Below are 14,961 nucleotides of genomic sequence, written 5' to 3'. Positions count from 1 at the left end.
AACCACCACTTCCTTCCAGGAAGAGCATGCAAGTGCACACACCCCCTTGCTCCAAGTAGGCTAATGAGAGTTCTTGCATTCTGAGACTCCCAGGAGCTGTTTGCTGCTTCTGGTGGCTGGATTTTTCCTTAGTAACTATCTTAAAAGAAGCCTCCTTATTTTAGGATCCTTTTAGGTACAAAACCTAAATGGTCACTGACACGTTTCAGTTGTGTGCAACACATGCACCAGAGCAGTACACGTGCTCTCAGACGCAGCTGGGCCCAAACCACTGCTCTGTAGCTCAGCCAAGAGAAAGCCATGCATCACTCATGTTACCATCCTGACAGCCTTGCTCACCTCTCTCTCAGCAACTCCCAAAAAATCTGCCTCCCATGGTTTTACTCACAAAAATCACAAAAACATTCCCAGGACATGAAGGAGGGTAAAGAGAAAAAAACTCAGTTTCTCTAAGCACATTAGAAATTGCAAACTCACAAATACATTACTGTTAGGACAGTCCAAAGAATGAACAGAGTAGAGTATCCATACAGTTTTCTAACCCAAACTCTACTGCTAGGTCCACACAACTCTCTTCAAACTTGTTTTTTCTGTGTCTTCTCACTCAGGCTGTAAAAACCCCACAGATTACAGGTGCTCATTACAGGGTTTCATCACACAGAGTGCTGTACATCGGTATAAGAAAGTATTCATCAAGTTGAGGAGAAGCAAAACAAAGAAGGATCAAAAAGCGAGGCATTAGAAACAGACGGGGATATCTCAGGACACACCACATTCCCTGTGTGATACCTGGAGTTCTGCAGGAGCTAATCCAGAGAGCACTGCTGTGTGCAACCTGTATTCCTGCCTGTATACTAGGACAGACTAACACAGAAACACAGCCCACACTGGAGAAATTCACAGAACAGGAGCCTGAAGAGACAGTCACAACATAAAACAACAGTTTAATATGTGAAAATTAGAGGAGTCTTCACTCATTCTTTAAATCCTCTCTCTTGCTTCACAAAATGAAGAGATAACAGATTAGACTTGCCTGCAGCCATTCCTGTACATTTAAGAAACACCATCCACCCTCTCCAAATTTGTCCTTCCTGATCCTACCGCAGCAGGGTAGGGAAAGACTTTCTGTAAATGTGATGCAGCTGTTATTTTAAGGGCGATTTTTCTGGGACACGGGGTTTTTTGGGTTGTTTTGGGGCTTTTTTGGGTGTTTAATAATGAATCACATGAGATTTAAGGACACCTAGTAGCCTTTTTGCAGTTAAATTCGCAAAACCAAGCCTAGCCAGCAGAAGAGCTGGCTCTGCTGCAGGAAGCCTAGACCTATTCTGTTCCATTTCATGCATCACTGGCAGCCAGACTCTGTATCCGCACTCTTTAGCGGCAATGTTTGCACACTGATTAGTCTTCTTGACTGGGCCTACTCAGCAGACAGGAAATTATTATTTAGAGCTGTAAAGCACACAAGTTAATCAGAGAGGAGCACAGCTAATTTTGAGACGGCGTCTTTTTGATCTGCTGACCACAATCGAGCTCGAATCCTCTTCCTTTCAAATCTCCCATCTGACTGTCAAGGCGGAACAAAGCGAGCACACAACGGAGCGAGCGCACGGTGATGAGTTACTCTGGCTCCAGCAGCAAAATGAGTTTATGATCCTCCCTGCCACTGGTCACAACTCTTCCGTTGCATCAATGCTGCTCATGTTGGGGGTGCCTATTTTTAGCTCGGATCAGTTCAATGACCCAATTTGCTGCAGCCAGATAAACAGCTGTAATTGCCCAGTCATGAAGCAGAGTGGGAAGCAGGGGCAAAAAGGGGACTTCTAAAACTTGCTTCATTATCGAAACCATTCCTGTGCAATGGTAATCCTGAGAAAGCCAAGCTTTTCACCTCTTGAGGCCAGATGAGATTATACATGATCTCTCAGACTCTCACCAATCCTAATTCTCCCAGTGACCTTTCTAAAGCCAAGCTCAGTTCAGCTGCTGACTGACAGATGCTCACACATGGAAGCAGCACATCCATAGCTACTACCAAACTGTTTCTTTCCCTGCAATCAGAAGCTACAGACTGTCCTCCAGGTCCCACTGCTCCCCTGCAAACAGAGGAGCACACAGCAGCGGGCAAAACAGGAAAATCCCTGTGTGCTCCTGCTCACACTGTCAGAGTTCATCTGACAGTAAACTTCAGCTTCACAGGTTCTCAATGCAGCCTCTCAGCTGAGCTCCAGATTCTCACCCTTCCTAAAAAAAAAAAACACATTGGAGAAATGTGGCAGACTCTTTGGGAACTGCTGTAAGAGACAAATACAAGAGATAATTCTTTCTGTGCAAGGAAACGAGCTGGAGATTTATAGCAAGAAGAGGAAAAACAGCAATACCTGAATGACTAGGCTCAGTCCAGAATGCTGGAATTATGGCAGCTGACATAAAATACTCAGATGCTACAGTGAGAGAGGGGCACATGTGCCCAAAGCAAGTATGATTCACGAGAGCAGATGTCAGATCACTCAAGAGATTTAATCATTAGTGGTGTGACTACCTATGGGTCAGAAGAAACAGCAATACAGAGCTTTTTTTTTTTTTTGGTGATCAAAGAGGCTCTGGAAAAAAGCTGCAGCATCTGGGGCTCCATCCTCTCTTTATTCAATTATTTTTTCTGTGTCAACTTCCATGATCAAGACAAATGTGTTCTGGTGTTATATAATAACCTCATTTACCTTATTAAAGTGCAAACAAAGAGAAAAAGGTTGTTTTCTCACTGCACCACCTGCTTCCAAGTGCTATATCCTGATTTGGAAGCTCTGACTAAAGTTACCAACTGCTCAGATTTGCACTTCTGCCTTTAAGCTGTCTATCCTTTCACCTTAGGCAAGCTGGTGCAAAGCTCATCAAGGCTGGTGGCTCTCCCTCTGCTTTCAAAGCTGCTCTTTCCCTCTCGATTCCAACACACACACTGAGCAAAACAACAGCAGTGGGAAATGCAAAATCAGCCTCCACCAGACTGTCTTGCCTTTCCAAAAGACTTCAAACCAGGACAGATATGGGCTGAGCACTTCAGGGTTTTCAGGCATCTGGAACCAACAACTGGTGTTACTGTTGAATCATTCCAGCCAAGTGTAATGCTCTGATGGCTGTGTAGAGATTTGTAGCTCTGAACCTGGAAAACGAAGTACAAAATTCACTGCTCTGGATAGGTAGAGAAACATTCCACCTACTTTGCTCACCTCTTGCGTTACCTCTCCCTGGACCTAAGAACAAAACTTCTTATATTAAGGCTAAGCCCAAGAGAACTTCTCACAGAGCAAACAGAGTCTGTAAAAGAAGCAACACTTCCCAAAGTTCTTCAGAAAATGCTGCACTATGGAGGATCAACCACTGAGGTGATTATCTATAAACAAAAAAAAGATCCCCGCAACCTTAAAATACCTTATTTTTTCAAAGGAACATAAACAAAGGCAATATCAAGAAAACAGTTTGGCTCTCCTCAACACAGGCAGGCTGTAAATCAACATACAAGCACTTACCAGATGTGTACTTTGTTATGAAAATAAAGGGAGAATAAGGCAAGCCATCAACAATACCTGCTTTCTTAACATGCTTCAAGAGACTAAAAAGAGAGGGCTCAGGGGAGAAGAGGGATTAAATACTTTGAAAACAAAATCAGTGTGTATTCTTCAAAGCTACAAAGGCTGCTTTAGCAATTACTTGCTGCTGCTTCTGTCCCTGCACTGGAAAGGCAGCATGAATTAGAGGCCTTTAATTCCCACAGGCAGTAACATCTCCAAAAAGAAGTGTGAGGTTGTCTCTAGCCCTGTGTCTCTCCTTTGTAGGATCCTAATAAAAGATCAGTGCCTTGCAGACACCTGTGAGGATGCAGAGACCAGCAACATGTAACAAAACCCAAGTCTGCACAGCCCTCACCACACACCACTACACCACTGCCACCAGTATGGTTCCACAGTGGGAACAAACAAAGCCACAAGTGAGCTGCTGGTTAAGATTAAACACACTCAAACGATGGAGCAGAGACAGGTTTTGGGCACAGCTTATCAGAAAAGGCTGCCTCCTCTGATAGAGGAAAGTCACGTCCGTTACTTAGTTCACAGTGAGAACTCATCCTGAATTCCTCACTGACCGTAACTTCTTACACGTAACACTTTCTACCACGTTCACCTGGACAAATGTTTTCCTGTGCTGGCTGATAATAACAGACCTCTGTTATCCTCACTTTCCTCTGCTCCAGTCCAGTGTGCTACATCAGCTCACTGCTCACAATACCTGACTGTGGCTTTTAGAGCTCCAAAGGCTCCCAGTTGCTACAATGTCTGTTTTATGTCACATCCCAAACTTCTACTACTGTGCACTTAACTATGGCACTCTGTAGTACTGTACTTAATGGACTACTACATCATCCTCATTCCCTACTTTCTTCATGGGCTTCCAACAAAATTTCATGGTCAAATCTGCTGGTGTATTCAAGTCATTCCTTGGTTACCCTAGAGGCTTGCCTAGAGGCTATCACAGAAAAATATCAGAATCAAATCCTCCAAGGAAAGAATAATAATAATAAAGAAAGATAATTGTATCACCTTGCCCTCCACAGATAAAACACATTCCTGTGAGTTTACCAGCTGCAAAGCCAGAGAACCATATTTAAAAAAAGAGACTTGAAGTCACAGAAAAGCAAAACATGTCATTGCACATGCTCCTCCTGTTAAGGGACAGGACAAGGCAGTGTGTGCACATGCACTTGCACAGATGTAGACACACAGCTGGAACAAAAGCTACAAGTTTCTCATGCTCTGGCTGTAAATGCAGCAAAAGAGCCTCGACATAAGTCCTATTTTATTGCGCAGCAAACGATTGCTCTGCCCTGTGTTGACATTCACTGGAGGGGTCAAAATTTAGTCCTCCAGCAGAGCACACAAGAGGTAACTGGTATCTCCAGCAGTGAGATGAGAGGTTCACCACAGTCCCTGTGCTAAGCCAATTTTAGGTTTTTTGGGGTAAGCAAGGCAGGGGGAGGAGAGAAGCACTTTAATAAGTTAAGAGGATGAAAAGTCTATTTATATTTTTTAATTAAGCATGTTCTACAGAGTTATTAAGCAGCAATCAAAGATGCAGATGCTACTGATTTGATTGGCAAGAAGTACGCTGTGATGAATATTAAGGAACTCTGCCCCTATAAATAGGTCTAATCACCATCTGAAGGCTGGAAGGCAGTGATGAAAGAAAGCATTAATAAGACCATAATTAGGCCCCATAGCAGGCTGTACTCCACCAGGGTGCTCATGTTACTAGACGTGTCTTATAGTAGCAGCCTCCAGCTCCACTGTAGACGTTACTGCTTTGGGTCTCAAGACCTCTAGTAGCTATTTTAGATAAAGCTAAGAAGAGTGGGGTTTCTCCATCTTTGGAGGGCCTGGCATCAGTTGGGATTTTACATCCCAGTGCCATTTCTGGAGCAAGAGAGCTCTCCATTCCAGCTGTCCCTCCCTGCCCACTTTCAATGAGTGAATTAAACTGAGGAGCTGGAGTTCCCCAGACACAGAGACTGGAAACGGGTGCAGGAAACTAGAAAGCTTTAGGAACCATCCCTCTCCCTCCCTCTCAGCAGCAAGAGTACATCATGGCCACATCTACATTACAACACTAACTTAGCCACAGCTGTAAAAGCCATTTCTGCTCCTCTGCTCCAGCTTTAGAGACACTTACTCAACCTCACACTTTCAGCCTATCCGTACTATATTCCACCACCAAAGCAGCCTCACCTCATTTGTCCCAGCAGTAGCTACAGGAAAAGAAAAACCTTTTTCTGCTGCACTAACAGACCAGTGATATAACACCATAGCTTCTCCATACCCAAAGGATGTGGAATTACTGGCACTTACCACATATGCAGAACCTCACACAGCTGGCTACCACAAGAACATCCTGTTGCACCACGATGTCAGCTACAGTGCCAGGTGCCTTTTTGTTAGCTGCATCCATGGACTACTGCCAGCCACTTAGTCCAACCCAACAGACCATGGGATCTGCATGAAAGGTACTCCAGGTCCATTCCATTTGAAGTATATGTTTTGCTCAACCTACTGACTCCCGGCACTGTACTAGACACAAGTATTAAGGTAATGAAGATACTCGCTTCTGGAAACAGCAAGAGAGGCTCTGGTATGAAGCTTGCATCTGAAACCAAAGAACTTTTATTTTTCCCCAGTTAATTCCTCAAGTTGGAGAGGGAACACAATAGACAGGCTGCTTTGCACCAAAAGAGCAGCTTACTGACAGAGTTTCTGTAAACTAGAGGCCTGAGAGGAACATGTGTCCCTGGCCCACGGGCTGACCAACAAACACCCTTTGTCCTGTCCTGCTGCTTCTGGAATAAAATATTATCTGTATGTGACCCTTCCTGAGTTCTCAGAGCTATCAAAGGAAAAGCACTAGCCTGTCAAAAATCTACTTCTGAAAGTAGATTCTCAAGAAGCCAGAGCCTGCTGACACCTTTGGCTCAGACACTTTGCTTTGAAAGAAACAGCAGCTATCACAGCTACTAAAGGCAAATGAAGTCTACCAGCAATATGACATTAAAGCAATGACATTATTGACAGGGAACTAAAGGCACATGAACTGGATGTTTTCCCACCCCCTGCATTACCTCTTGGATCCGGGGAGTGTGGGCCTGAACCAACACAACAACATATTAGATGATCATTCTCAAATGGAGACTCTCCCTAAAAACTACTCAGAGCCACTTAGATTTGTTGGTTTGTCACATACTGTCCTATTCCACTTAGGCTTAAGAAAAAGAATCAAAATTTGAGATCTCAGAGCCCATCTTTACAATAGCATATGGCAACTCACTGGCAAATTGCAAAATACCTGACATTTAAAGATGGATCAAGTATAATCAAATGATATTGACTCTCCAGAAGACAGAATGCTATTACATTAAATTTTGAAGAGAACCTGAAAGGTAGAGACTTAAAAGAATTTAGAGGCGCACTTCAATCCTCCCAGCTCCATAAGACTGCCTCTGAGCCACTACTGTCCTCAGGACAATCCTCTCAAGGCAGAGCTCTGCTTTGAGAAGTACAAACTGCATCCCTCACTGCCATGAGGCACCAAGCTGCATCACCTTGCTGAGAAAGCCCTGTCCTCTAAGCACAGGCTGAAAATTATTTCCTCCAGCTGGATACATAAAGCTCATTTTGATGGACAGATGTTGATATCTTAAGTTAATCAGATAATCCCCTCTGCTACTGTCACCTTTGGCTCTCACCACTAATGGAGACAATCAGATGCTCTAATGAACAATTGATCTGATTCTAAGCCATCTACAACTGACCACAAATAATTGCTAATTGCCTGCTTTCCCTTCCTCTCACTATTTATTATAAAAAAAGACTAAACAAATAGCCTAGCTACAGCTACAATACAGACATCGAAAGTAAAGCTGAGAATCCCATCCCAAACATCCAGACAAAGCTCTTCCCTCGATTTCCTAACTGGACCACTTTGGTTTTGTATACCTAATGAACACAGGAGCCACTGGTTAAGCCAAAAGTCCCCCGGAGGGCCATTCCCTGCAATAAGTTCTCTTAAACACTGGCATTCCAAACCCAGAGTAGATGGAACATTGCTGTAGAGCCTCCTGCAGAACGTCTGGAGCTTCTCATTCTTGCTATCAGACCACAGCAAGAAATACTTACTTCCAAAAACATAGCACTTCAAAAAAAGACAACAAAAAAACCCAGTTAATTTTTTCCTCTAATTTTCTGATACAAAATCAGCTTCAGCCTCCTGCAGAGGACCTTAGCTGCAGACATAACCATTGCCACATCTCTCTGCCACAAACCCTAACTTGCAATGTCCTGTTTTTCACCTCCTGATTCAGTACCCTCTGCTCCAAAGTTCTGGAGTTTTACAGCCCCCAGACCCCACACACAGTGTTACAATGGATCCTTTAATGAAGGAAACAACCAAATCAAACTGGCAACCAAAGTAGTTCCTGCCCGTTTTATGCATTCAAAAGCAAAAGGAATGTTTGCACTTCTGGAAGAAGACACGAAGGGAACTCATTATATAAGGAATGTCTTCAAGCCTGTTCATATTTGCTGGAAGGAATATCCCTACAGTGAGGCCTGGATGACAGGAGTTGATGAAAAGCTGGATCAAAAAAATGATACCTGGATGGACTATTTTCTGGTAAAGGTTACCCTGCAAAGGGGTCTAAGCAGAGCTGATTAGCTACAGAAATTGCTTTTTTGCCTGATAAAAATTATTCCCTTCAAGCTCCTACACCACATCCATGGGAAACATAACAATTTCAGACATAATCCTCTTCTTCCTCTGCACATTACCTTTAATCTAAAAAAATGTTATATAAAAAAAAAAATCTGCCTTGTTTTCAGGATTATCTCAGTATTATATTTCCCCAGCCCTCAATTTCTGTCTTTCTCTTTCACTGCCCAGGCTGAGCTTGCCGTGATTGGTATTACCAGAACCCAAAAGCCAGACTGCAAAGCAGTTCCCAGAAATTCTCTGCTTTCAGTTTTCTGGCCAATTAACTCCTGAGTTGAAAGAAGAGAACAGCACTTTTTATCTGAAGGAATGAAGATTTAAAACTCAGTTTAAATATCCAGAGTGATAGAAGAAGGGCAAATGCTAAGACTAGCAGACTGTGCTGCTCTGGGAGTGCCTCAGGCATTTTTTTCTGCCTCAGGGCTCTGGAAGTGTGGCTGTTCCCCCCACCCCCCCACCCCCAACCCCACCCTCAAAACATCCCAGAAATACAGAGGTGTATCAGGCAGCCTCTACTACTCAGACAAGACAAACATAACGAAATATCAGGAGAACTTAGCAGGTAACCTTCCTAAAATAAAGTCTATGCAAGGAACAGTTGACTGACTGATTCCCCAGAAAACTGACGTGCAGAAAGCCTCTAAAGGACATGCCAAAGTCACTCTGCTTCCAGCCCTTGCCTGTGGCAGGAGCAGCACTATCCGCTCCGCTTCCTTTCACTGCTCAGAGAAGGCTTCATATTTGAGAGAACTGGCAAGAAATAGGGGCAGTTTCAGCTTCTCCCTCATCTACCCCAGGACAGGTCAGCCCAGCCTGGAAATCACTGCCAGCAACACCCGCCACACAACCCAAGTGAAATAAATAGGTCAACTCAGGCAAAGTCCCAGCTGACATTTGCCTGAGTCACATGAAATGCCACAACCACAGCTGGTATTATCCCACACTCCTTGCTGGAAGCTGCACTGTAGAAGTGAGCAGAGTCAAGAATTAGCCTACTCTGCGCAGGGACAAAAAGCCTCCTCTTTGGAAAGAGGCCTTTGGGAAAATCCAGATGCTGTTCAACCACTCAACACCAGAACCACAACATTCAATAAATAAACAACAACAAAACCAACAAAACCAAACCCAAAAAGAGGAGAGCAGGAAAGCTTATCACAGGACTTCCACTGATTACTAAAATAAATACTAGACTAAAACAAATACTAACAATGACCATCACTGCTGGATGTGGATCCAAAATGTTCCCTATGTCCATCAGCAGCCGTTCTTCACGTGTACAGCAAGGTCTAGCAGCCCTGTGGTATTTTTACTGTTGGCTGACTCATTCTTTATTTTTAACACAGAAAAAGATTAATACAATAAATGTAATTATCACAACAGCATTTGGGTTCACTTGTAAACACTGACAATGTGGTTTTTATTTGACAAATCATTACAACAGCACAGCTACAAGCCTGGGAGTGAGAAACAAACGCTCGTGCAATTTAAAGGCAATCCATAATCCATGGTACTCCAGGTAGCGTGGTACTCCAGGTGCTGACCCCTGAGGGACTGGGAGTTACATTTTTTATAATCTTGGCTGTTCTCTGAATTAGCTGATAGTCCACTGTAACCAGTCAGTACCTGGAATAGTACAAAACACCCACAACCCCATAACAAGCCATCAGCTGACTTGCTGAGGAAAAAAAACCCACATAACCCACAATACAGAGTCTGTAACCCTCTCTCTTGGACACCTCCTTCTCTGTTTTGTCTGTCCCTTCAGGCTGCAGCATCTCCTGTCCGCTCCTACAGGGTACCTGACCTACATGGAAAAAAGGCACAGCCTTGACCATTCCCCAGAGCACTGTGTGGAGCTCGAGAGCCCAGCATGCTCAAGGTTTTCATGCTCCATGCCTGCCTGGCAGGTTTCCCAATCTATGTCATGGCTCAGCATCGAAGCACAGCATAAGAATCACAGAAGGGGTCAGGCTGGAAGGGACCACAGTGGGTCAACTAGTCCAACCTCCTTGCTCAGGCAGGGCCATCCCTGAGTACATGGCACAGGATTGTGTCCAGATGGTTCTGGATTATCCAGTGAGGGAGACTCCACAACCTCTCTGGGCAATCTGTTCCAGTGCACGGTCACTGCACAGTAAAGAAGCAATTCCTCCTGTTCAGGTGGAACTTCCAGGGCACCAGTTTCTGCCATTGCCTCTTGTTCTACTGCTCGGCATCACCAAGGAGCACCTGGCTCTGTCCTCCTGGCACTCCTTCAGATACTGACAAACACAGAGGAGGTTCCCTCTCAGTCTGCTCTTCTTGAGGTTGAACAGGCACAGTTCCCTCAGCCTTTCCTCGTAACAGAGATGCTCCAGTCCCTTAATCATCTTTGTTGCCCTGCAATGGACCTGCCCCAGTAGCTCCATGTCTCTCTCGCCCTGAGGAGCCCAGACCTGGGCACAGCACTCCAGATGTGGCCTCACCAGGGGAGAGTAGAGGGGCGGGATCACCTCCCTCAACCTGCTGGCAATGGCACCCCAGGATAACAACCGTAACAAACCACTTCCCTTCTATCCCACCCGAACAGGCGCTGCGTGACTCTCATTCCACACCACCAAGCTCTCCTTCCCCAGAGCTCCCCGGGGTTCCCACCGGGCAGCGCCGCTGGCCCCCAGACGGGACAGGCCGCGGCACCGGCACAGCCCTTTGCGGGGGCGCCGCTCAGGCCTGGCAGGGAGACTCCCACCGGAGCCGGGGCTGCTCCCCGGAGGGAGCTGTCCCGCTGTCCCGCCGTGTCCCCCCCGTGTCTGAGGGGCGGAGGGCACGGCCCCGCCCCCCCCGCGCGCCCCCCGCGGCCCCGCGCGCCCCTCACCTGCTGCGCGCCGGCCACGCCCCGCGCCCCGCGCCGCTTCCGCCCTCAGCCCCGCGTCACTTCCGCCCGGCCGGGCCGCCCCGGCGGGATCCCGGTGCCGGTGCGGGGGGGAATCCGGGAATGTCCTGGGCTGCAAGGGACGCACAGGGATCAGCGAGTCCGACCCCGCGCGGGACACCCCGACAGTCGCAGCGCGGGCCTCAGAGTATCGCCCAAACGCTCCTTGAGCCCTGCCAGCCTTGGTGCTGTGACCGCTGCCCCGTCCCGGCGCCTCTGTTCACCCTCCGGGTGAAGAACCTTTGTGTGATACCCAGCCCAGACTCCCCTGACTCCGCTTCATGCCGTGTCCTCGAATCCTGTCACTGCTCTGTCGTTGCCACGTCCAGCCCGGTTCCTGCACCCGGCTGCTTTTGCGCTTCCACATTGCTGGCGCAGCAGAGCGAGCAAAAGGGGGGCTCTGACCCACCCGCGTGTTTTCTCTCCAGTGCTCGCGGAGAGTCGGGCCATTTAAAAACTTGACTTACGAACCGGGGAATTTTTAAGTGCTGCTACTTTGTTCTTGTGTTGCTTTCATGCTCCCCTTTCGTGCACCCGTTCGAGCGGCCGAGTTCTCCCGGCACAAAAGCTCGTGAAAAGTGAATCGCAAGAGCGCAAACCTCTGTAAACTTTAAACCCACATTTTAAAGGGGTATGTGCTACGCGTGACAGAGCTATTTGCATGCTCATCCACTTCAGGATCAGAAACAATTTCTCAAAACTTAAGCAAACAGGTACAATTTAACACTATTTGAATAGCAAATACCAGCTTTTGGACGCACCAGGGAACACTTGTGATTGATATGTAGCATTAAGAGCAGTGCACAAGGGAAAAAATGAGGCAAGCCTCTTCAAACAGTGGATGCACTTGAACACATCAGGAGCCACTCATGCATATTCAGCTCAGGGGAAAAGGGTAAATTCATTACATAAATTACCTGTTGCAGATTGTTTGCTCGGTTCCCCTCCTTTGCAGTGGGAAGCAGGGACTGAAGTGGGGGAGGGATGTTGGGCCCGGTGGAGATGCAAAGGAGATCAGGAGGCAGCAGCAGCAGCTCCCTCGTTTCAGAGCCTGCAGGAGGGTGCAGTGTTTGCCCTGCGGTGTTTTAATGATGGGCCTGGTACGACCCATGAATATGGAGAGCACAAAGTGAGCGCTAAGGACCAGCGTAAGAGCTGCTGAATGGAAAATCCTGCCAAAAACTGAAAGTAGAAGAATCTAGCCGAGTCTGAGCAAGGAGGCTGGGGGGGGGGGGGGGGGGGGGGGGGGTGTCAGGACCTGTCAAAAACAAAATGGGGAAGCGGATGTAAGAAGGTAAGAAGCAACAATCCAATCTATTCTGATCCATTTTTATTTATATAGTGCTGATGGAAAGCCCTCCAAATGCTTTTTTTTCTGCTTGGGTAAAATCCAATTCAAAGCATTTATGAAATTCAAGAGGAAGCAAGAGGTGATGCAGTCCCTTCCCATGTCCCCCTGAGAAAGAGGAGCCAGGTTTGCAAAATCCATCGTTAAATGACAAAAAGAAAGCTAACACAGAGAGAAAAAAGGAAGACTGAATCTCAGGCTGGGTGGGCACAGCAGCAGGGATACAGCAAGTCCTATGTGAGAAGTAATAGCAGGGTAGCAGTGGACTGGACAAAGCACCAGGGAGAGGCTCTAAATTGTAGTGAACTCCTGTGTAATGTTGTCATATATCAAACCTCTTTTCTGTGCAGACAAGACCTACCCAACCGCACACAAATAGGTGTGAACAGCAGCACAGAAAGAGTCTGGAGGCAAATCAGGAGAGCAGCTGCTTAACACAGTGTTTAATTCAACTACAGAGCCAGCAATCTCTATCCAGCTGCATGTCTCAGCCCCCTCAACTGGCTGGTGGATACCAAACGACACCATTCCCAGACAGTGGAATACCGGACAAAATATCACGCTCCATGCCAGTGAAATAATGGACACAATTCCTTCTCTCTCCAGAACAATGTTTACTGGATACATTCCATAACCTTTCACTGGCTCATTTTGGTGGTTCTGATGTCAGGATCCTTTTAGTTTAGCAAGGGCTGCTCTCAGGCCCCTGTGACCAGCAAGCTCAGCTTGGGCTGCTTTGCATTGGCAAGTTACAGCCAACGAAACCAAAATCACACACAGTATTTTTTCTCTTCTAACAAAAGGAGTACTACTACCCACTGCTGCCCAGGCACAGGAAGATTTAGATGGAGGGCCTTCTTCCCACACAGTCTTTAAGACAAGATTTTTCATAGGGTGCAAAAAGCAGCACCTTGTGGTGAGACAAGTCATGCATGACAGCGTGGCAGAGGCTTTGCAGTTAAGAAATGTGATAACTGCTGGTTTGGAAAATGTCTTTTGGCTTACCCAGAGCCACTGCCCAAGTCAACACCAATGGGAAAACCCTAATTGGGGTTGGGCTGCAGAGAGGTCCTGTTTATATTAAACAGGATGGTGGCACTGCCACTTTCAGTCATTTTGCTCTGAAATGGCAAAATAGTGTAGGGCCCCCCTTCAGTCAGAACCTGCTTTTGCCCTTGGCCCATTGAATACATGAAGCCAGGTGTTTCCACTGGGCTCCTCGTGGCCTGTGTGAAGGCTTTGCATGCTCTGCTTTGCCCTCAGTTGCTGGCAGAATCCTCACTGAGAGCTGCTGGCTGATCCAGACCAGCTCAGGGCATGTCAGGTTTCCTGTGCTTTTGCATGCTGTGCTCTGGATAACTGTCTGGAGTGCTTGTTCTGTCCATTAGCTTTTCCATCACTGCAACATTCAAGCTTTTCCACCCTGTCCAGAACTCTTGCATAAAGACATTTTTTCCTGTAGGCTAGACTCATTGCAATTATCTATACACAAACTGATCACTCATCTGTTGTCGTGTCACAGCCACAAATTCATGTGAAACAACCAACCCTTTTAGATTCACATTATATTTGAACTCATTTTCACATTTCTGAAACTGCATTTTCCCACTAGAGTGCTTTTTTCTGAAGTAAAAAAAAAAAAAAGGCAAACCAACAAACCTAACCTTTAATACATTAAATTAATTTTCTCTTTGTCTTGCTATCTTTTACTGAGCAAAGTCACCTTGGGCAAGTAATTAGTGTCTCACTTTCCTCGCTAGAAAAAGGGAAACAATATTTTTCTGTCTTTGATATCTTTAGGATGGAAAATGTTGCTGCTTATTATTTATTATAATGTTTTACACCAAAATTTAATAACATAAAGCTCAGAACCCGAAGGAAAAATGTAAAAAGCGAAGGTGAGGAGAATACAGAGTGGTGCTGTAGTTGTGTGTTTTGAAGGTGATGGAAATTCTTGTAGTCTGTTGAATAGCATCTGTCAAACGTTCAGGCAGAGCTGGCTGAGCCACTTTTGCACAAGGTCAGGAGAGGGCAGGAACACAGATCGGACCTTACTCCAGACATCCCTCTTGTTTTGCAGTTTCTCAGATCTGAGGGATGTTTTGCTATTGCAGCTGGATGTAGTGTTGGGCTCACCTGACATTTAGAAGAGTTTGGACCTCAGGTTTTGCTTCAGGTCTGATGCTTTGCTTGTAGTGTTGCTGTAGAAGGACAGGCAGGATCCTCCTTGAACATCTGTCCCTTGTTCTGTGTCTAGTGACAATTAGCACCTCCTCTGAGTGCACACTAATGATCAGAATATGCTCACAAGATGTTGAAATTAGACAAAACTAAACAACGTTTCATCATTTGGGAGTCGAGTAAAATGATAAGTACCTTTGTTTTTCCTCTAGAGATA

The 14,961-nt window shown here is 46.0% G+C and overlaps 1 protein-coding gene across 3 annotated transcripts in view; it reads right to left on the bottom strand.

Moving 5' to 3' along the window:
• WASHC1 (WASH complex subunit 1) overlaps nucleotides 1–11,249 on the bottom strand; it is a 42,760-nt gene extending 31,511 nt beyond the window's left edge. Inside the window, exon 1 of one of the 3 annotated variants that reach the window (XM_064654625.1) lies at nucleotides 11,159–11,249. Coding sequence is in view for 1 of the 3 variants with exons in the window: in XM_064654624.1 (XP_064510694.1) it covers nucleotides 3,014–3,074 (61 nt within the window). In the remaining 2 variants the exon portion in view is untranslated. Of the gene's footprint in view, nucleotides 1–3,013; nucleotides 8,679–9,511; nucleotides 10,813–11,158 lie in introns of those variants that run through there. The other 2 variants (XM_064654626.1, XM_064654624.1) reach the window with 2 other exon arrangements.
• Between the last annotated feature and the right edge of the window lie 3,712 nt (nucleotides 11,250–14,961).

This window comes from Pseudopipra pipra, chromosome 5 (assembly GCF_036250125.1).
Source record: "Pseudopipra pipra isolate bDixPip1 chromosome 5, bDixPip1.hap1, whole genome shotgun sequence".
NCBI classification, from domain to species: Eukaryota; Metazoa; Chordata; class Aves; order Passeriformes; family Pipridae; genus Pseudopipra; species Pseudopipra pipra.
Note: the sequence above shows the minus strand (reverse complement) of the source record. Positions and strands in the feature narration are given on the sequence as shown.